Below are 20,191 nucleotides of genomic sequence, written 5' to 3' on the forward strand. Positions count from 1 at the left end.
TTACCAGTCTTAACCCAAAACTGCATGTAACGAAAACCTGGATATAACGAAAAATTGCTAACTTTTTCAATTTCGTTATATCCAGGTTTGACTGTATTTAGGACTTTAAAAGTTCAAAAGAACGATTTTTCGGACTAATTTCTGGCACCTGCGGGCCAAAATCAGCCATCTTATTGGTTTTTGCCAGCGCAATAGGCGCCATCTTGGATTGAGGTGGATTTACTCTGCAAATGGATTGGCTTGACATACTTTCGGCACCTCATTTATGCCAGTAGATGTCCCAGCGATCTCTGAAACTTTGAGGCGGCAGTCGGATTGTCATCGCTGTCAACCTGCTTTTGTCGACAACGTTGTCGCAGGCAGTTATCTCTTGTCCCACACGTTGAAAATTAGTTGTTGGGGCTCAGCGGACACCTGAACCACGCATTAAGGGAAGGGATAAAGGAGGGATTGAGAGAAGAAAAGAAGAAAGAGGTGCAGTAGGAGAGCTCCGGAATATTTTCAACCACCAGGAGATCTTTAAAGTGCACTGACAACGCACAGCACGCGGGCGCCTTTGTTTCACCTCCATCGAAACGCAGCCGCCACGGTCTGGTTCGAACCCGGGTACTCCGGATCAGTAGTCGAGCTCCATAACAACTGAGCCACCGCAGTGGGTCTCATACGTTCGTCATTCCCCGTTTGGTCACTTGGATTCCTCCGCCCGTGTCGACCGAGTGGCGCTCCGTCTTCACGAAGTTACATCCGTTCACCGTTTTGTGACTGCGTCCGGCAGTGCCACCACTTTGAACGCAAAGTGCCTTGTTTTTGCATGTGTTTGACGAGCGGTGTGGTGCACACTCGGGTTGTGGACAACATGGCCCCGCCGGTGCCGCCGGGTCCATCAAAGAAGCGTGGGAAGTATTCAACTAAACGCCGTGACCTTGCTGTCTAGTGTGTACAGTGAAAGCACAACTTTGGCAAAAATACAGGCGCAAATCGTCACCAGCAAGAGAAATTTGCTGCAAGGCAAAAATCAGTGACTTTTTTAAGCCTATTTAATCTTAATAACGTGATTTGTTTTGTACTTCACGGACTTTTCGGACTGTTCGATTATTTGGACCCTTTTTCAGGTGCCTTTGAGTCCGAAAAATCGGTCGGCGACTGTATACCATTCCATCATGAACTGCACCAACTGCACCAAACAAGATTCATGCTGCCCGGAAGCCGCCGAACACGGTGGTGGCGAAGCGCCGATAAAGTCAAGTCCCACTACCACTCACTCTGAGTTACGCAGCGGCTGTCAAAACGTTGGCACAAAATAAAGTAGCATGAGGGTACATTCACAACATATCACGCACGAGCACTACCACAACTGCTCTGTAACAGCGGAGTTTGTACTACACGGATTTCTATGGGGGATTGGATAGGGCTGGCTCATGAAAACATAGTGGTTGGAAAAACACAGCACCCGGGAACGTAACAGCAGGGTTCTACGGTAAAATGTTCCTGGAGTGTGCACCATTGCCATTTTTCCAGGATGGGCTTTAAAAGACGCAGTTTCGTTTATTTCATTGTCCCATACAGCATGCCATTTATATGTCAATTCACTGTGCACTTGCGTCACGCAATCTCTATGGGGTACATTTGGTTTCTTTACTTTGATTCTTGAAGTGATTTGCAGACTAATAACTTGACAAGCTCAGGCGCATTGCAAAGATGACGTCTTAGAATAACACCAAACATTTTGTTAGCAGCAGAGTTATGTTAGTTTTACAGTATTTACTCGTGTAATCTGTGCACATTTCTTTAAGGCTTCAAAAAAGGGTAGGCAAATCTCGTGAAAAATTTCTGAACTTGTCCTAAAGAATGCTACAAAGGTCATAACTTGCAATACATACTGTATACTGCCACCTATATACAGACCCCCCCTTCCATCTTGCACCCCTCGCTGGTCGAAATAATAAGACTGACTCCAAATGCAAGACGCATACCCACTTTCTGCCCCGTCTCATGCTGTGTAGTTCCCTGCGGGATGGCATGATGCCACTTGAGCAGCTCAAAGCAATAAACATGAAACAATACAATTGCAAAGCCAGCAGTCAGAGGCAAATGGAGACAAAGGCGATAAACCGGCACCCTCGTATGCAGCCCGGCTGACTAGCGGGAAACCAAACAGCAAAAAGTTCAGTAGTTTTGAATTCCGGCGCGCATCGACGGTTACCAGGAGATTGCTCTCACAACTATTAATTCGGGAAAGCAAGCACGAGCGAGCCAGGTAAATGGCATGCAGTTCGTCCCCTCACTAGTCGCACCTTTCGCAGCCACACACAGCAATGCCGGCGCGCCGATCTTACCAAGTCTGCCTTGCACGCTCACTCGTGCATGCTGGTGGTCTAGCACAGCAGAAAGCGTAGAATGCGCGAGTAAGTTTTTTTTTTTTTATAAAAACACAGGTAATAAATTAGTGGTGTGCAAATTATGCGAGTAATTATGGCATCAGAAAAAAAAAATGCTTATGAAAGGCTCTGACTGCAGGGACAAAGAATCTAAAAAGTACTACTGACAAGTGATACTTTTTCTCTAGCTATTCGTTTTACTTACATGGCTAGCACCCACGACGACTGTATGTGCCACAACCGCAATGAAGCCATCAATGTGAGCTCCTAAATCCCTGAAAAATAGCATGCAAAAATTGAAAATTAAAGAACATTCAACTAAAGCATCCAAGAGTGGTTTTAAAAAAGCACCATGTTAAAAAACGTTGAGGAAACTACAAAGAACCAGACAATAACTAAACGTAAGTTGTATGTGAAGAACAAAATGCACTTTTTAGAATATACTTTTAAATTTGCCGAGATAATGCCTTCCTCTCTGATTTGCTCAAATGAGAAGCAGTAATGATTAAACCAATACAAAGCCCCAGTTTTATGTTTACTGACAAGTACATAAAAAAAGATGTCTACCAAAAACCAACATTGCGGCATCTAAACACAGTAAGAAACTTTTCTTTCCATAAACGCTTTCTGATCTCATAAGAACAAATTTTCTCAGTTTACTTATATTTCACAAACAGTCAGAAATGAGAAAAGATACAAATCACTCGGTGCAGGCCTCCTCAAAGCAACCGAGTGATCATGTTCAAATGTGTTTTTCAGTTGGTTGAGCCAGACTGAGCTGCAATATCTTTAATGCTGTAAGAGCTCGTTAATTCAAACTTCAAAGAACCGGAGAAAATGTTCGAATTATCGAATGACTCCCAGAAAAACTCTCGAGAACTGCTGGCATGACAGTAAATTTATTTGGTGAAAGACTGGGCAAAGGTTGCCCAATTTCGAGATAAGAACAGCGCAGCGATAACTATTTTCGACATTCCCATCAATGCTTTACTACAAGCATACTGTTGGGAGCATTGAAGCAGAACTGCTCCAAAATCGTAAGAGCCTCCAACATCCTTCAAAGTGCGACTCGATGGGGCTGCTCGTCTCTACCACATCACGTCACATCTATCATAAGCGGCACTACTGAGTGTATAGAACGTGACGAAAGTGCTATTTCGGAGCTCTGGAAGAACGGAACCATGCAAACGAAGGCAAAGGAAATGGCGCTGAAAGAGCGAAAAAAAATGGCAGGGTGGGAGGGAGAACACCAGCACTGCACCAATTAGCATCCGAAATAGTGCTCAGCTGAGTTAGGTTACCAGGCTGATGTTGGTTGGTCAAGCAGCCATCGCTGTGGGCGGGAGCGAAGCTCAGAAAAGTGAAACCAAAACTAAGCGGTCCGACTGTTCTCCAAGAACGTTCATTCGTCGTCACGTCTGCCGTTGCCCGCACATCAGAGGTGCCCAGGTGACTATGGAGCATGGAACTCAGGTTTTAAGTAGGCTATTTTGACAATTTCTTGCCATGCTGGTCATACCTGCACGCGGCCTCCTTCAGAAGCCCATTCGAGTAAACCGGTGCTAGACCCATAGCGTCCGAATTAGCGGGCATCCGGCGCCATAGATTTACATGGCTGTTGGCCAAGACCGAGTCAAGAGTTCCAATTATCCCAATAAACGGGGATCAAATTAACGAGGTTTTACTGCACCACAAAGAATCAGCAACACCGATGTCACTCTAAGAGAATAGCAACGGGTACTCACAGCTTGACTACATCCCCATCTTTCAGGATATACTCGGCATCAGATTTCAGTGGGGAGTAGTGGCAGATGCAGTTGTTTACCGACACACACGTTGGAAAGGCAATGCCTGCAAAGTGAGAAACCGATGTCCAAATATGTACATTCATGATGAGTTTTAAGTGCAAACAGAATTAGGAAAGAAAATAGCACAAGCAGAACTAGGAAAAAAAAAGAGCATAAGCAAGGAATAGAGAACGAAAGAATCAAGGAAAAGGGTATGTAGAGCACAGTCTTCACAAGTCAACTTCCCCACACTTTGCACCTCCTTCACCAACCAAGAGGCTGGCAGAGCTGGCCCAACATGCGACCACTTAGGCTTTCCCAACAAATTTAGTTTGTCAGGTATTTTTAGAAGACGCGCAATGAAAATTCATCAAACAGACTTTCTGCATAGCATGCTCTCACATAACATTCACTTGCGAGGGCAACCTTTATCCTTCCCACTTGCGAGGGCAACCTTTATCCTTCCCATTTTACACGATGCAGCTTTGTTATGACGCACTGCTTTCATCCATTCTTCACACCCTGTCCACAGCTGCCAGCATTATGCATCAGCCACAAATACCTACAATACACAATGTACTTATACCATACAACTTAGTAAGTTGCTGCTCCTCGAAACTAGGGGTTGGACTTCTCAGTTTATATGTTTTGAAAATGCACAGATTTTTTCCACTGTTTATTTCAGCCCTTAATTTTTGTTTTATTATTTCCAGTGAACACGATTCCTGCGAAAGAATCCCCCCCCCCCCTTTTTTTCGGTGACACATGCGCCCCCTTTGTGTGCTCAAAAGTTATGTACAGTTTATCTTGGCTTTGCTTTAGTTTATGTACAAGTAATCAACACACAAGCGGTTGTGTTTAGAGTAGAGGTTGCAATATTGCAATACTACTGCAGTCAGAAAAAAGTAACAGCATGGAAGCGATCCACCATTTATAGAAATCCATTTATAAAAATTGATCAATTTATAAAAATTAGGTTGCAAAAAAAAAAACAAAGGCAACACACATATACACGCGTCTCACTCAGACAAGAGGAACCAGGCCTTTCTGTCTGGTAGCCTTCATGTCGGAATCGCTTCACCTGGTCACACATAAATGTAGTGTATTTGTTACTTGCAACACTGATCCAACAGTCCGCATTATGACAGCAGCGTTGAAGTGCCCCTGAACCGTCACAGAAACGATAACATGTACTCTTTTGTGAAGCTTTTGAATATTGTTGAGTTGACAGACGCCTGTCACAGTTACAAACGTTGGCAGTGCCCTTACTTGCCAACAAAGTAAGGTTTTGATAAGGTGACAACAGTCTGTGAGCAGAGGACACTATGCTAGAAGATGAAGCTTGATGAGGTAGTGTAGTGTCTCGGCTGCACTAAGCACCTGTCTTAAAGTAGCGAAGCAATGTCACAAAATGTTAAACTGCACAACTTAATCCAACGATCCCACTGTCTCAATGGGCTTCTGGCTTCTGTACTATGTAAATTCTGTGACTTAGTGTAAAACGTTAACCACATGTGGCGATAACTCACAGCAACACACCGTGCAATAAGCTGAGGGCCGTGGAACCACTGTCGTCCCCAGTTTCTGGGTTCACTCATCGCCCAACAGCTCACGAGCCCAGCCAATAGAAGAGGACTTTGGGGGTATATAACTTCCGATCTAGATATTTTGCAAGTGAAGTTTGATTTTCTAGTGCGGCTTCAGTGAAGAAGCCGCTCACGCTTGCTACATCTGAGCCATGCATCGAAATAGTTCAGGGAAAGCTTGGCAGGGAAAATATAAAGACTGCTGTGGCATAGATGTTGTTAATTATTTTGGAAATGTGTGAGAAAGAAACGTCACTTTGTGCAAGCCTGAGTACTGCAGAATATAGTTTAGCACCACTGCGCTGTGTCCCTTGAAATGCAATGTATTACCAGAAGAATTTCCATCAGTGCTCTTATCATACTTTATGCTGTTTAGTCTAAAAAATAATGGGTATCAGAACAGTCATACTTCCCTGATGACGCAAGATGACTGAACGGTGATGTGGCGGCACCAGAGCAACACTGAAAATGCGCCACTCTATTACCAAGTCTCATCGCTTCGTGTGGGTGTACCAGCTGCAGTGATAGGCGACAGCTGTCGCCAGGAACATCGCTTTGTACAGTTACCACTTATCTCATACTCAATAGGCAACAAGCTACAGCATACATATGAAGATACTGACCGTGTTCGATTAAAACCTAATTTCAAAAAATTAGTTTGCCATATGTTTATCTTTTTTTTGTTGAAAATGAGAACTTAAGCCCCTACTTGTAACATTGCTGCCAACGAGATTACAAAACTTACAAAACTCTTTAAGAGGCGTTTGACAGAAAACACTGCTACCCTTAATAGGTTTCTACCACAGCAAATGAATGGGCAGTTTATATGACTGATACAAACGTACCTTTCTTCAGCTCTTTTTCCTTCTTAAAAACCTTGCTAGTCTCTTCGATGATCTGCTTGTCACCTTCTTCGCAAATGGACAGCACAGATGTTCCAGCTTTACACATGGTCACTAGCTGTTTGAGAATTTCTGAAAAAAGAAACAAAACAATGATGGCGATGCATGCAAAGAATAACTGCGTCCAAAATGAATCTCGCCTTGGCTAGAAATACCTGTTCCGGTCAGTAAAAACGTCCATATGGCCGGCGTTACAGCGAGTACTTCCCCCGAAACTTCTGCACAGCAACGCTGTCGAAGTGAACTACTTGGTCGATACGTGAAAGTATAAATCAGGCTGACATAACGGCGAAAATATGCCTTCGAGGATACCTGACGCGACATTTACAGCCATACGGCACGTTTCTTCGCCACGCCGGCTACTGACCCAGAAACGCGACTTCGCGCATTATTCACGACCACAGGCAATGACACGCGACTATGGACCTGGCGAATAACAATATTTATTCGACGAAATGACACGGCTCACCGGTTCTAACCACCGCTACCCTGAGGCCCGGTTTTCGGCAACCGCACTGCAAGAATTTCACATCTCCCCAGGAGCGGACCACACCGGCGTAAGTGGCCACTGATCAGTGTACACAGCAAATGAGTACACTGGTAGAAACGAACGATCCAACACAGATATAAAAGCTATGTCTGTAGAGAAGCACGCAGGGGAGCGTATCCAAACAAGAAAACCACACGGGCGCGGGCGGCTCGCCTCCAGCAACAAAACACGTTGCCATGTCTCCACATGTGGCGGGGGCCGACAGGCTGCCAAAGATAGTGAAAAGCGCAGGCACACTTTTGGGTGCACCATCCGGTAGAATGGCAAAGAGCAGAAATTTCTGAACTTACTGTTGACCATTTCTCCGGCCATTTTATACTTGGTGACAACCAAGTCTTGAGCGATCGTCGGCTCATCGTCTTTGTCCGCCATGTTTCTTGAACACGGATGGATCCCGTCATGCGCCGCGAGTTGAGATGGCGGGAAATGTGGTGGCCAGCAGCATAAGCAGCCTGGCCAAGGTTAGGCCGTGACTACGGCACTAAAAATTCACTCGCTGCGTTATGCATACAGTAAGACACTTTTGTTTGTTTTTTTAAAGAAAGCGTATATTGTGCGTGATGCTTGCACTAAATTATAGCTAATACGGCTGCAACAAAACCCGTCCAGCCAGCAGCAGCCCTGACAGCTGCAGACACAAAACAAGCACAAAACACGTATTTCCCATCCGCTTCCTGCCTCTTGTGTAGTTTCTGTTTTTGCTTCTAGGCGCTATCCGCTTGTGGCTTACTGTTTAGCATCGTTTCTGTTTACTATTCTTGTTTGCGTTCTTCACCAAGCGACCTGACGGTAAGTGACGCCTGTTTTTAACTCCAGTTCTGTGCTGTCCTCACCGCCTCATACTTAATAAATGAGTCGTTACCACACACACCATACGCAGCCGCATTTAAAATAGCGCAGTGCCCGCTTCGTGATCTACTTGTTTCGCGCCGTTTCGGAGCGTTGCTTGTCCACTTTGCCGTCGTACTGCGTTTTCACTTAAGCCCCAAAGAAGCGCGCTTTTAATTTGAGGCTCGACCGTCCTGTATATGCGTCAGGCTGTTCTATTTTTCACATTTGTTTGACGGGTCAACGTATTGCGTTTGATTTGCTAATGAGCAAGGCTGTACGTTGCTTTGCAGACTGAAAACTGCGATGACTGCCATGGAGCTCAGCCGTCAGTCGCAGCGACATTTGGCTTTCGTTTCGCTGTCTTTGGGATTCCTTGTCATCTGGACAGCTGTACTGGCTGGTGTGCTGATATCTAAGACGCTAAAGGTTTGCACGCAGTTTCTATCACATAAATTCTTCTGTAGCCACAAGGCTATCATTGATGATGATGCTGAGTTTGCTTTTACTTTGTGGTAAGCTGATTGCATCAATGCCTTCTCTTTTTGCGTTCTGTACAGGACGATGCATGTTCGAAGGCAGCGCTGGGAGCGCTCAAGATTCACGAGGATATCGCCAAAGTTACGTTTGCCTTGGGCCATGAAATGGGTAAAGAAACTACACTTGCACTTTTTACAGCGTGCATAATGCCACTCTGAATGAGCCGTTTGTTGAACATGGAAGTTTGTGGGTCATAAAAAAAAATTTGGCAGAATTTCCTGGGAGTTCTCCCAGCGGTCGGCTCTGATTGGCTACAGAAGACGGCAGTATTTCCTGGACGAAATTCTGCCCATCATCCTGTGATCGGGGCAATGGCCTTGGGAGAACGGAGACGAGGCTCAGTGCTTGTGTGGTATACAAAAGACCCTTTATTAGACAAGGACACTGGTATATACACACTTCAATCACATGACACTTATAATCCACTAAACCGAAACAAGAACTAACCACATATACTACATGTTCAGCTCTGATTGGTTATCAAAGCTCGTGTAACATTTTCCTGAAAACAGCCGTGACTGACTGATTGTTCATACCCTCCCGCACAGAGTTTATGCTCTCATGGCCATCTTTTGGCAAATAGTGTTCCTAACTAAAGGTCCGTGCTGCATGCACTGTAGTGTTAGCAAGAAACTAGAATGTTGTTCGGACAGCAAGCGACCGTCAACAAGGAACGTATCTGGGTGAAACTTTTGAAGTGGACTTCATGCATGTGAGCCAGATATCGCCCAGCTTTTCAGCGTGATGAAATTGTGGTGTGGAATTTCAGCATATTGAACGTGAACTGAGCGCAGTGTACTGGGAGCTTACTCACTGCAAATAATACTAATATAGCGAAGAAGATTCACTAGCGAGTCCGATGCTTGGGAGCACCGTAGAGCGGTCTGCGCACCACTACAGAGCTATCTAAACAGAGATTAGCTTATCCATTTTGTCGTACCTGGCTCAAACTATCGTTAAATGCTTGCACTATTGGTTGTGTTGAGCTACATGGATTGAGATCTTGTGTGGACTTAAAGGTTCTCTCTAACCGGAAGGGGCCATGAAAATAGCAAAGGAGCTACTCAAGACCGCAGTGCTCAGGCTGTATAACTGGCATATATTTTATTCGGATATGGCCAAAATGAGCAGTGCAGGGAGAATTGGGAGCCAAGAAAAAGCGGAAGAATTGATCTGCTTAACCTTAAGTAGCCAATCAGAGGTGATCAGAGGTTTCTGCCAGCTGCCAGCAGAAAAGACACTGCCAAAATATTATGGTGCTGTTTTCATGCCTGTGATGGCAGTCAAAGCACTGCTAAGCAAGTATGCGATTGAAATTGATAGCTATTTGCTGTAGGTCTAAATTCGTGGAACTTCTTTCAATTAGTTTGAATTACTTTCGTCAATGGTTATACTGTCTCTTCAGTGTCAACGGTGGACTGGCTGCTTTCCGACGGTTCTCCAGGAGAGTCCAGTGCCGACCAGCGTGCCCTAGCCTTGATCTGGCGAGTCACGGATGACGTGCTTGCGTCTGCATCGCCAGATGCGGGCACAACAGCCCGTCTGGCCGTGTTTCGCCAGACAGTCAGGCGGAACTTCACTTCACCTCTAGACACATCATCTTTTTACCTCTCCCTGTGTAACTCCCTCCTGCAGCGACATCTGTTTCCCAGTTCTCCAGACGAACCTTCTGCCACCCTTGCCCACGCTCTTTTCGTTCGTGGTATGTCTTTGAGGATGGGTCAACTTGCTTTGGGCACCATTTATGTCCGCTCTGCAGCGGATGTGAATGTGACCGAGTATGCCAGCCTGGGTGCAATCAGCCAGGAGTTGCTCGAAACTGCCTTTCACCTGGGGCCCCGTGCCCGTGCACGCTGGGCACAGCTTCAGGAAAGGAGACCCAGCACCGCCTTGGATGACATAGCCGAAGATATGGCCGCGGGCGGGAGCCGGAAGGCCAAGCTCGCACCGATGTTTCTTGAAGAAGTGAAGCAGCAGCTGGCACTGCTGTTGATGGCTCGCGAGGTCCTCGGAAGCAGTTTACAAACGTGGGCCCAGCGAGGGGACAAGGGGGCACGTGCTGCCTTGGCATTCAACAGCTCCGTGGCTGGAGTGGCTTTAGTTGCTGTCCTGCTATGCCTTATTGTTGTGGGCTGCTCACTGAGAGATCTAGGTGCACGTGAATGCAGCAAGCCTGACCTGGCTCCCATTATCATGCCCCCTGAAAAGTCGCACTGTTATATGTAGTGTTGATCAAAGGACTGTCACAATAATGCATATAGGGTGCAGTCTGCATTCATTTTACTTGAACTCGGAAATTAGAAACTTAATCTTGTAGATATCTTGTTGAAAGTTTACAGTGACACAATAGCTACAAAGCTGGCATCAAAAGGGTGACCACTTTGTGATGGTACTAACTGTTGTTGTACTCTGGTGTTTGACTTTGTTGTAAGAGTCTTGATTGCACTTCAAAGAGGTGTAAATGGTTGTTGCATCTGACTTAAGTAATGCTTTTCTTAATGTTTGAGAATAATGGACATTTTTGCTAACCTGTTATTTATTTAGCTGACATTGCATTCAAACTATCATAGTTGCCATTCGCATTACACCAGCATGTTTGTATGTGTTGTAGTCTCGGTGTTGGTGAAAAAAAAATAACCTTGCAATGTAAAGTCATGGACAAAAGTTTCCGGTCACTGACTCCAAGATGACAGTCACTGCAAAGATTTTTGCATCTTATAGGAAAAAAAAAAACCATAAAACAGCACGGTTGGCATATTGAAATGTTTGGAAGCAGAATCTGCTATAGCTTGGAAATAACACTTTTTTTTTTTGTATGTTCAGGCTATATAATGTACGCCTCTTAAGATACAAGCATATCGAGTATTGTGTACAGGCAAGAACAAAAGTAAACGTTACACACTACTGCCTTATAACATTTTTCACGCATTGCCTGATTGAAAATGCCAGCTACAGTGCATGCATGATGGCAAGGGATGCCAATGTGCTTTCTTGTGTGCAAACAATGTTTCTTCACTTACGATAGGAAAGGCGTGATTGAACTTGGAGCGGAATCACATGCTTGCTTTACTTATGTCCACACTTGTATGTACGTTCCTTAAGATACAAGCATGTCTAACTCGAGTAGTGTGGATTACCTACATCACTAGTATTATGTCTTTATGCACATTCCATAACAAATGCAGCCAATACAAGGTCGCAGCTTCTGAATAGATGACTGTGCTTGGTAGCACCCATGAAGTTATGAAGGTCACAAGGAGGTGCTCCTCACCGTTCATGGATTTTTTTGGGCAGGCCTTTTGTACCGGATCTCTTCACTTTTTTACGTTATGACTCGATGGCAGCTCACAAATACAAAGTACCATGTATGCGAATCTCCTTCATGTGCATTTTTATAAAGCACATGGGCTCTTTTATATCTTGTATTCTATCTACAGTGTTTGTCTTTTCGTTTGCACTTACTATTTATTGCCGTTTTACCTGGCATGCTATTCAGGTAAAACCTTTCTGCACTCCTGCTGTACTGGTCTGTGATGGCAGAAACCTATGTGACACTCATATCAATAATGTTGTTAAGCCGTTATTGCCTGTTACTCCCATAAGCTATTTATTGTCACACTTGCAAGTATCTTTTAATGTTTAGCACTGCCTTGAAGGTAGCGACAGCATTCACTGCCCACTCAAGTGCCTAGCACTCTAGTACACTGTGCTGTTTCACAGTCACTTATGCAGAGAGCATTTGCAGTCTATGGCCATCTACTTGTGTTTTGTAAGTTATTTTGGAATGAGTCGTGATCGTGACACTTTACACTGCTTTCTTTAATGTTACTTTACATTGCATGTTGACAGAAAGCATGTAGGCTTGTAGCAAGTAGAATGTTGCCCTATTTCTGCTTCATTTTACTGTGTTTAATATGGTGGTCTAGTGGGCGGAATAAATGGGCATTTTAAATTTCACATTTGTGCATTCTTTCTTCAACCTTCCGTTTATATGAAATGTTATGAAAGACATATTGGGCATCTATAAACTGTGTACACAGCAGTTTTAAAAGTGTCTCAACCTGTGTGGCCAGCGCAAATTCTTCAGTTCCAGCACATTGCCAAATGGCAGCAGGCCAGTCCATCTTCTAGCTCTGAACAGTGTCACTTTATTTGCTCCGAATACACCGCAAATTTTCCACGTGCAGTTTTGCACGTGCACATTGCACGTTGCACATTGCACATTGCAGATGCTAGCAATTAATAAAGTGCCTTTATTCACTGTGTGGTAAGGTTGGAAGTGAAAACCATGATTTGGAGTAAAATAGGCCATGACCATTCTATTCGCCAGCAACTGTCGTACCCTTTAGCTGCAATGCTGCTTCCAGTGGTCACAGTGTAGTAATATTAAGAAGCTGCATATTCTGCTTCCACTTGTTTTGTGACAAATATGTCCATTTGATGAAAATATTCATGTGTACAATGATGTATTAAATAGGAGAAGATTGAGGCTAACAGAGCTATGAATAACATATCTGGATAGAAGCGGTTAAAAGCTATTTAGTTGTAAAAAGTTGTATTCGTTGATGTTGCATTGAAGCATAATGTGCCCACAAAAAAATGAAATTGCTTATGTCTTACTTTTCCAAAGGTGCCTCACTGTCGAAGGGCGTTGTTGCTATGTTTGCAGCACCCCTCCCTTCATGAAAAAATGCTATTCTTGCACGAAACATTAACTTTTCCTTTGATTTTGTTGTAACTAATGACTACCGTAACTAAATATCTCTCCTTTGTACTTTAAAAAACCCGCGAATGCAATGCAGGAGTGACCTACTGTTAGGCAAAATAATAGAAACAGCACCTAGCCTGAAGTTTCCTCATGCCTAGGTTTGTTTTCTTGGCGCACTGTTATGGACATCCATTATAGTAAACAACCAACTTGCTGCTCAGCCTTATCTATTAAGGCGAAAGCCTTTAATGGCTCATACTCCCGATCGAGATCCTGTCCGTCCGTTACATCTCCAACCAGAAGTCATGACAACGGAAGTAACGTCATACCGTCCGTTCGTCCGTTACGCTCTTCAACTCGATAAGAAAAAAATTCTGTGCACGATTAGATTCGAACCACCATCCTTCCGCTGTGCAGCTGAGCGTGCTAACGACTATGCTACTTCCTGCCAACACGTGTAGTTCTCCTTGTCTAGGACGCTAAGGCGTCTGATCAGACGGATGCCTCCCAAACACCCTCCAGTGTCTCCAGCATTTAAGATTTGCAAACAGTTGCATACTTAATTAACATCTTAACCACAAGCAGCAACATCGCGCTAAAGGCTTTTGCCTCGCCACACTTTAGGTCAACAAAGTGCCCCCCTGAATTTTTATTTGAGCTCATTGGATCGAGAAAGTCGTAAGCATTGCCATGTTACTAAGAAAAGAAGCGCCAACAGAGACAAGACGTAAGAATTGACACGGCTACATTGCCATGTAGCCATTTGCTGTAAATAAGTGGCCACAAAGTTTCAGATGTGATTGGTGTTTCTTTATTACGCTGTAACTTGTATTGTAGCTTAGTGTAAACTGTACGACTGATTGCTTCATCGTCAGGCACCAAATATGAAACTCTGCTTAAGAGTCACATCTTCAGATACAGGCTCCAAATGCTTCCTTATATTGTGTTGTTTAGATATCTGGCTGGTTGTCTACAGTGAACTAGGAGTGGAAGTGTTCGTTGTACATGAAAATGACTATGATGGTCCGTACCTTCTCACAAAGGTGTAACTGGAAAGAGTTGTGAACCAATGGCCATTTTCCTGAAACAGTAACTCGACTAGTCCTTTTATCAAAAGTCACTGGTCGTGAAACGAACCAGCGTTGTTTATATCAATGCTTGTACTAAAAGAGCAGCACATTATACACATGCGTTTCCAAAATCAAGACCAGGAAATAAACATCATGGAAGTTCTCATCACGAGGTGAGGTTAGACCGCAGCAGTGGCCTTCAGTAAGGAAAAAAAAATGCAGTGGTGGCCAAGTGGTCTGAGCATCCACCTCACATGCGGGAGGTGCTGGGTTCAATCCCCAGTGGCCTTGGCCACCCACCAGTTTTCCAATGGGTACAGGCTTTCTCCCGATGTGACGCTTGGCTTTTCAGGGATGAAATGCTTGTGAAAAGCATCTTTGGCCACCTAAAAAAAAGTGGCGTCAGATGTGGTTAAGTATATGCATACACCTTGAATGTGAGATTGTAAGGCCCGTCACTATTCAAGGCCTGGTGAACACAATTTCACATGTCATCTACTTGTATGAAGGAAGTGAAGGTCTGTGCCCTTATGCTAAATATATTGTTCATGATAGGCTCAGTTTCTTTGCAAAACTGGCATCTTCTATTATGTAGCCATTTGAACTTCGCACTCATATGATTTACGCATCTGTCGACTTAAGCAAATGCTGGCAAGCAAGTTTTGGATTGCCTCCATGTTGATCGAACTTAAGCCAGTTACTTGGCTCAGTGCAGTCATGTCAGCTCAGCTACATGGGCTGCACCTAAAGCCAAAATGGTCAAAACTGGCAGAATTACACATGAGATGTCATTATATCACACAAACAAAAGTTCTGATTACCTCAAACAGTCCATTCTTCAACACATAGCCATAATTCAAATTCACCAGAGTCCATGCATGTTCCTCTATGCTAGTGTGCTGCAAAGGGCTTCAGGTCTTGATGGGACAGTCTTGACAGAATATCTTGAAGCCATTAGATATGGCAGTAGCATTAAAACATTCCTGCTTCACAAGGTCAACACCAAATGTCCCCAAAGCTTGTACTTTTCCAGACAGCTACTAACTTTTCAGATGGTTGCAATATTTACAGCTCTGCATAGGCCACATGAATGAAGGAAACGTGCCTCTTGCAGCTCACAAGCCCAACCAAGTTTTGTATGATGTGCTGCAAAAAATGCCAGATTAACGTGTCATTGGCAACAAAACTATGATGTTCGAAACAAGGCTATGTACTATTAATGTGTTGCCTGGACGTATAACAGTACTGTAGAACTTTCCACCGAAGGCTCCTTGGACATCTCCACGACTCGCTGGGCTGTTATGTGCACCTAGCGCTAGTGCAATGAAACTTGCAGCGGAACCAGTTTGCGACAACTCAGAGAGGTGCTTCAAAAAGTAGGAGTTTAATATAAAGTGACTTTTCTTCATCAACCATGGACAAAAATTTGCAGTGCTAAGTAGCACATGTGGTGGTATCAGGGTTACCTAATCAGCTGCTCGCAATGATATAAAAGATGTTTGCTCTTGTAGAGAGGCGCCAACAACCTAGGGGACCTACAGGCATCTTCAAGTAGCAGCACACAACAGCAGCTTATGAAGATGGAAAACCTTTTACTTCAAACTAAGTTACTGTGCTAGGCTCCAAAAAAACAAGAGATTGCCATACCCCACAGCAAGGTCAGGATTTTTTGTTGTTTCAGCTCAGCCTTTAAAACTCATGTGCAAGATGTAAACAGTGATAAACGTGCAAGACCACTTTTCCAGTTAGTGCAGCCATTCAAAAAAGATGATAAAGAAATACCAATGTTAAGTTGTCGCGACTTTTATTGATGGACAGGGCAAACCAAAAAAAAAACAATGTGCTCAGAAGGGCCTTCCACGACCTTCATCATTGCCTCCAGACTTCGGTGCTTTGATCGTTTCATCCACAGAGAGGACCAGGCAGGCTGCTTCAGTGGCCGCTACCAAGGCGTTCACCTTCACGACGGCTGGCTCCCAGACGCAGGCCTTCAGGTTGTCCACAACATCGCCGCCCAGAATGTCGACGCCTGCCCATATTTCTCCAGCAGCATGCCGCTGTCGCAGCTTGTTCAGCAGCGTAGTGGCGTCCAGCCCAGCATTGTCGCAGAGCTGCCGAGGAATCACCTCCAGCGCCTTGGCCACGGCGGCGACGAGAAGTTGCTCCTTGCCGGCCACAGAGCGCGAGTAGTCTCGCAGGTGCTTGGACAGCTCCATCTCGATCGCACCGCCGCCAGCTACGACGGCATCGTTCTTGAGCGCGCGGCGGACGATCATGATAGCGTCGTGGAGCGACCTTTCCGTCTCGTCAATGAACTGCTCGGAACCGCCGCGAAGGATGAAGGTGACGGTGCGCGACTGGGGGCACCCCGTGAACAGGTTGTAGCGTTCGCCGCCGATCTGGATCTCTTCGAACAGCGCGCAGCTGCCCAGGTTCGACTCTTGCAGATCAAACACAGTCGACAGGATAGCGCCGCCGCACGCCTTGGCCGTCCGCCGCAGGTCCTCGTCCACCACCCGGCCCGCGCAAAACATGTCCCTGTCGGCGAAGAACTGCGTCGCCACGTCGCCGATAGGCAGCTTGGAGAGGACGACCCGCGCCCCGCTCTCGTGGATCTTGCGCAGCTTCTCGTACAGGACCTCCCACTCGGCGTCCACGACGTTCTGGTACTCCTGCACGCTCTGCACGCGCACCTCGGCGTTATCGCGCTCAGCCTTCAGCTCCAGCTCGACGTTGAGCAGCGCAATCTTTGGGTTCTCGTACTTCTTGGGCTGCATCTCGAAACCCGCGTATGAAAAGGTCTTCTTGAAGGCGACGCCCGACACAAGCATCGATTCCTCGAGAGCACCTCCTTGCACCTTCTTGATGCCGATCATGTTCAGCGGTAACAACTCATCCAGCTGCATGACGGCGTCCACAACCATCCGCGCGAAAAACTCCTTCTGGCCGGCAATCAGCTTGGAGCTGAGTGTTGTCATGGCGCAGCGTTCGAGAAGCTCGCGTTGCTCCTTACCCTTCTGAACGGTAACGGCGATCTGACGAATCCTGGCTACTGCAAGCTCTACCGCTTTCCGCAAGCTACGGATGATTACCTGGGGATGAATGCCATCTTCAACGTAGGGCTTGCACTGCTTGAGGAACTCACTCGCGAGAAGCACGACCGTGGTCGTACCGTCGCCCACTTCAGCATCCTGAGACTTGGCGATGTCCGTCAAAGTCTTGGCGGCCGGGTGGACGATGTCAAGCTGCTTCATAATCGTAGCCCCATCGTTGGAAATGGTCGCTTTTCCAGAACTATCTACAATGAGTTTGTCCATCCCACGAGGACCAAGCGTAGTCCTAACAGCGTCGGCTATTGCTTGACAGGCATTGATGTTGCTTATTACCTGCTGCTTGCCTTGAGAGTTTTCTGTGCCTTCTCTGAGCAGAATGATCGGTGCCTGCATCATTTTGGTACGGTTTTAAGCAAGGGTTCAACGAGCCCTTGAGTAGAGATGAACAGGCTGATGGGCGCGTCAAACAGTCACGCCGGGAACAAAACGAGAGAAAGCGCTAGAAACGCTCTTGCGCATGCGCAAGCCGGCGGCCCTTTGGCTACGAAGCAGGCTTGTTCGTCGATTCGTTTTTCTGCCAAATATGGGCACCCAGCGGCGCGTCGTCCGCCCACACACAAGGGTGAAGGGCTTCACCCTACAGTGGAAAGCAGCGGGGCTGACTTACCCAAGGCATTGGGGTTTAGGGATAGTGAAAGAAAATGGATTTTAAGAGGTTAGAAGTAACCAAGCGAAGGTTATCTGATTGGTGGCTAAAAGCAAGACAGGAGTAAAATTTCACAAGACATGGCTAGGTGGCTTGAGCCACCACCCGATGTAAAGGGTTCAGCCGTATCCATCTATCCATCCATCCACAGATATTCCAAGAAGAGGGGGGAACCAAAACCCGAAGTAGACAGAAAATGGGATACCTTCATAAAGTGTAGAAGGGACGCATCCTATTTGATTAATGAGAAAATTAGAAGAAAGGGTGCCCAATGGATGTCAAAAGTAAATAAAAAGGATAGAAAAGCAGCCCAAAAATTCTGGAAACATCTAAATGCAATGAGTAATAAAACTAGGCTAGAACAAAGGTTTATTGTTACAGATGAGGGTATTCGACTAGAAGGGGATGAAGCAATAAAACACATAGGAACAAGGATGACGGAAAATTTTACAGCAAAGCACGTGGTACATAATTTATCGGAGGAGGATAGACCGGTTACAGCAATAGCTTCACTTGAGCAAGGAGAGTGGGAAAGGGCAGAGAAGAAGGTTCCTAGTGGCACATCAACAGGACCAGATGGTATCACTATTGTGTTGATAAAGAAGTTAGGACCAAAATCCAAGCAAACGTTAATACAGGTAGTGAACAAAATGATAGTGGATGAGAAAGTCCCCGATGAATGGCGATTAAGTAGAATGAACATGATATATAAGGGAAAGGGGAACAAAGCAGACGTAAGTAACTATCGTCCCATAACAGTGACATCTGTGGTTTAATTACAGGGTGGTGATGCAAATTATAAAGGATAGACTGCAGGCTTGGGTGGAGAACGAGGGGGTGTTAGGGGAACTACAGAATGGGTTCCGGAAACAAAGGAGGTTGGAGGACAATCTATTTTCATTGACACAGTGTATAGAAATTGCTGAAAAGGAACATAGGCCCTTATGGCTATAGCATTTCTGGATATTAGGGGAGCCTATGACAACGTTACTCAGGAGCATTTGTGGGACATACTGGGCACATTGGATGTGGAAAATGGAGTAATTAATCTTTTAAAAGATATATATAGAGGTAACAGAGTGCTCATAAAATGGGAAAAAAATGTATCAGGGCCTGTAGAGATAAAGCGGGGGCTTAGACAAGGATGTCCTCTGTCCCCTTTGTTGTTCATGTTGTACCTGCAAGGGTTGGAGACCAAGCTAGAGGGGAGCGGACTAGGCTTCAACCTATCTTTTTTCAAGCAAGGGGAATTGATTAAACAGACATTACCGGGACTAATATACGCGGAAGATATAGTGATAATGGCTGACAACAAGGAAGACCTGCAGAAGTTGTTAGACAAATGCAGTACAGAGGGAGATAGATTAGGCTTCAAGTATAGTAAGGACAAATCTGCAGTCATGATATTTAATGAAGAGGGCGGCGAGCATAGAATACAGGAGTTCGTGCTAAAAGTAGTGAATGAGTACAAGTATCTTGGGGTGTGGATAAATAACAGTGTTGAGTATCTGACAGAGCATGAAAAATATGTAATGAATAAAGCTAGTAGGAATGCAGCTGTCATGAAAAATAGGGCACTGTGGAATTACAATAGGTATGAGGTGGTAAGAGGGATCTGGAAAGGGGTGATGGTCCCTAGCCTGACCTTCGGTAATGCGGTCCTGTTCAGATGTTCAAGCAAGGCTGGAAATTAGGCAACGGGGAGTACGGAGGTTAGCTTTGGGAGCACATGGCAGTACACCAAATCAGGGGGCACAGGGTGATATGGGATGGGCGTCTTTCGAGAGCAGAGAGGCTAGCAGTAAGATAGCATTTGAGGAACGATTGAGAAAGATGGAGGAAAAGCGGTGGGCTAGGAAAGTTTTCAGATACCTGTATATAAAGAATGTTTACACGAAATGGAGAAAGCGAACTAGAAAATTGACAAGCAAATATCTGGACAGCAGTAAGGGGGCAAATCAGCAATTATCGGTTAAGAAAAAGGTTAAAGAAACAGAGAGAGCTTTGTGGAAAACAGGGATGCTGACGAAATCGGCACTGGGAACATACCGGACCTTTAAACAGGAAATTGTCAAAGAAAATA

At 45.3% G+C, this 20,191-nt stretch overlaps 3 protein-coding genes across 3 annotated transcripts in view; 1 reads left to right on the top strand and 2 right to left on the bottom strand.

Annotated features, from left to right (window-relative positions):
* Positions 1-7,643, bottom strand: part of LOC144093533 (proliferation-associated protein 2G4) — a 37,935-nt gene extending 30,292 nt beyond the window's left edge. The window contains exons 1-4 of the mRNA XM_077627057.1: positions 7,494-7,643; positions 6,597-6,725; positions 4,124-4,229; positions 2,584-2,653 (exon numbers count right to left, since the gene is read on the bottom strand). Coding sequence (XP_077483183.1) covers positions 2,584-2,653; positions 4,124-4,229; positions 6,597-6,725; positions 7,494-7,575 — 387 coding nt within the window. The 5' untranslated portion in view covers positions 7,576-7,643. The remainder of the gene's footprint in view (positions 1-2,583; positions 2,654-4,123; positions 4,230-6,596; positions 6,726-7,493) is intronic.
* A 213-nt stretch (positions 7,644-7,856) lies between these two features.
* LOC144093534 (uncharacterized) lies at positions 7,857-12,528 on the top strand. Its single transcript, XM_077627058.1, has 4 exons — positions 7,857-7,992; positions 8,325-8,460; positions 8,592-8,679; positions 9,977-12,528. Exons 2-4 carry the CDS (start codon positions 8,338-8,340, stop codon positions 10,795-10,797), a joined length of 1,032 nt encoding a protein of 343 aa, XP_077483184.1. The 5' UTR covers positions 7,857-7,992; positions 8,325-8,337; the 3' UTR covers positions 10,798-12,528.
* A 3,608-nt stretch (positions 12,529-16,136) lies between these two features.
* CCT7 (chaperonin containing TCP1 subunit 7) lies at positions 16,137-19,513 on the bottom strand. Its single transcript, XM_077627059.1, has one exon. The coding sequence runs from the start codon at positions 17,796-17,798 to the stop codon at positions 16,194-16,196; it is 1,605 nt and encodes a 534-aa protein (XP_077483185.1). The 5' UTR covers positions 17,799-19,513; the 3' UTR covers positions 16,137-16,193.
* Positions 19,514-20,191: the final 678 nt, after the last annotated feature.

This window comes from Amblyomma americanum, chromosome 6, assembly GCF_052857255.1.
Source record: "Amblyomma americanum isolate KBUSLIRL-KWMA chromosome 6, ASM5285725v1, whole genome shotgun sequence".
Taxonomy (NCBI): domain Eukaryota; kingdom Metazoa; phylum Arthropoda; class Arachnida; order Ixodida; family Ixodidae; genus Amblyomma; species Amblyomma americanum.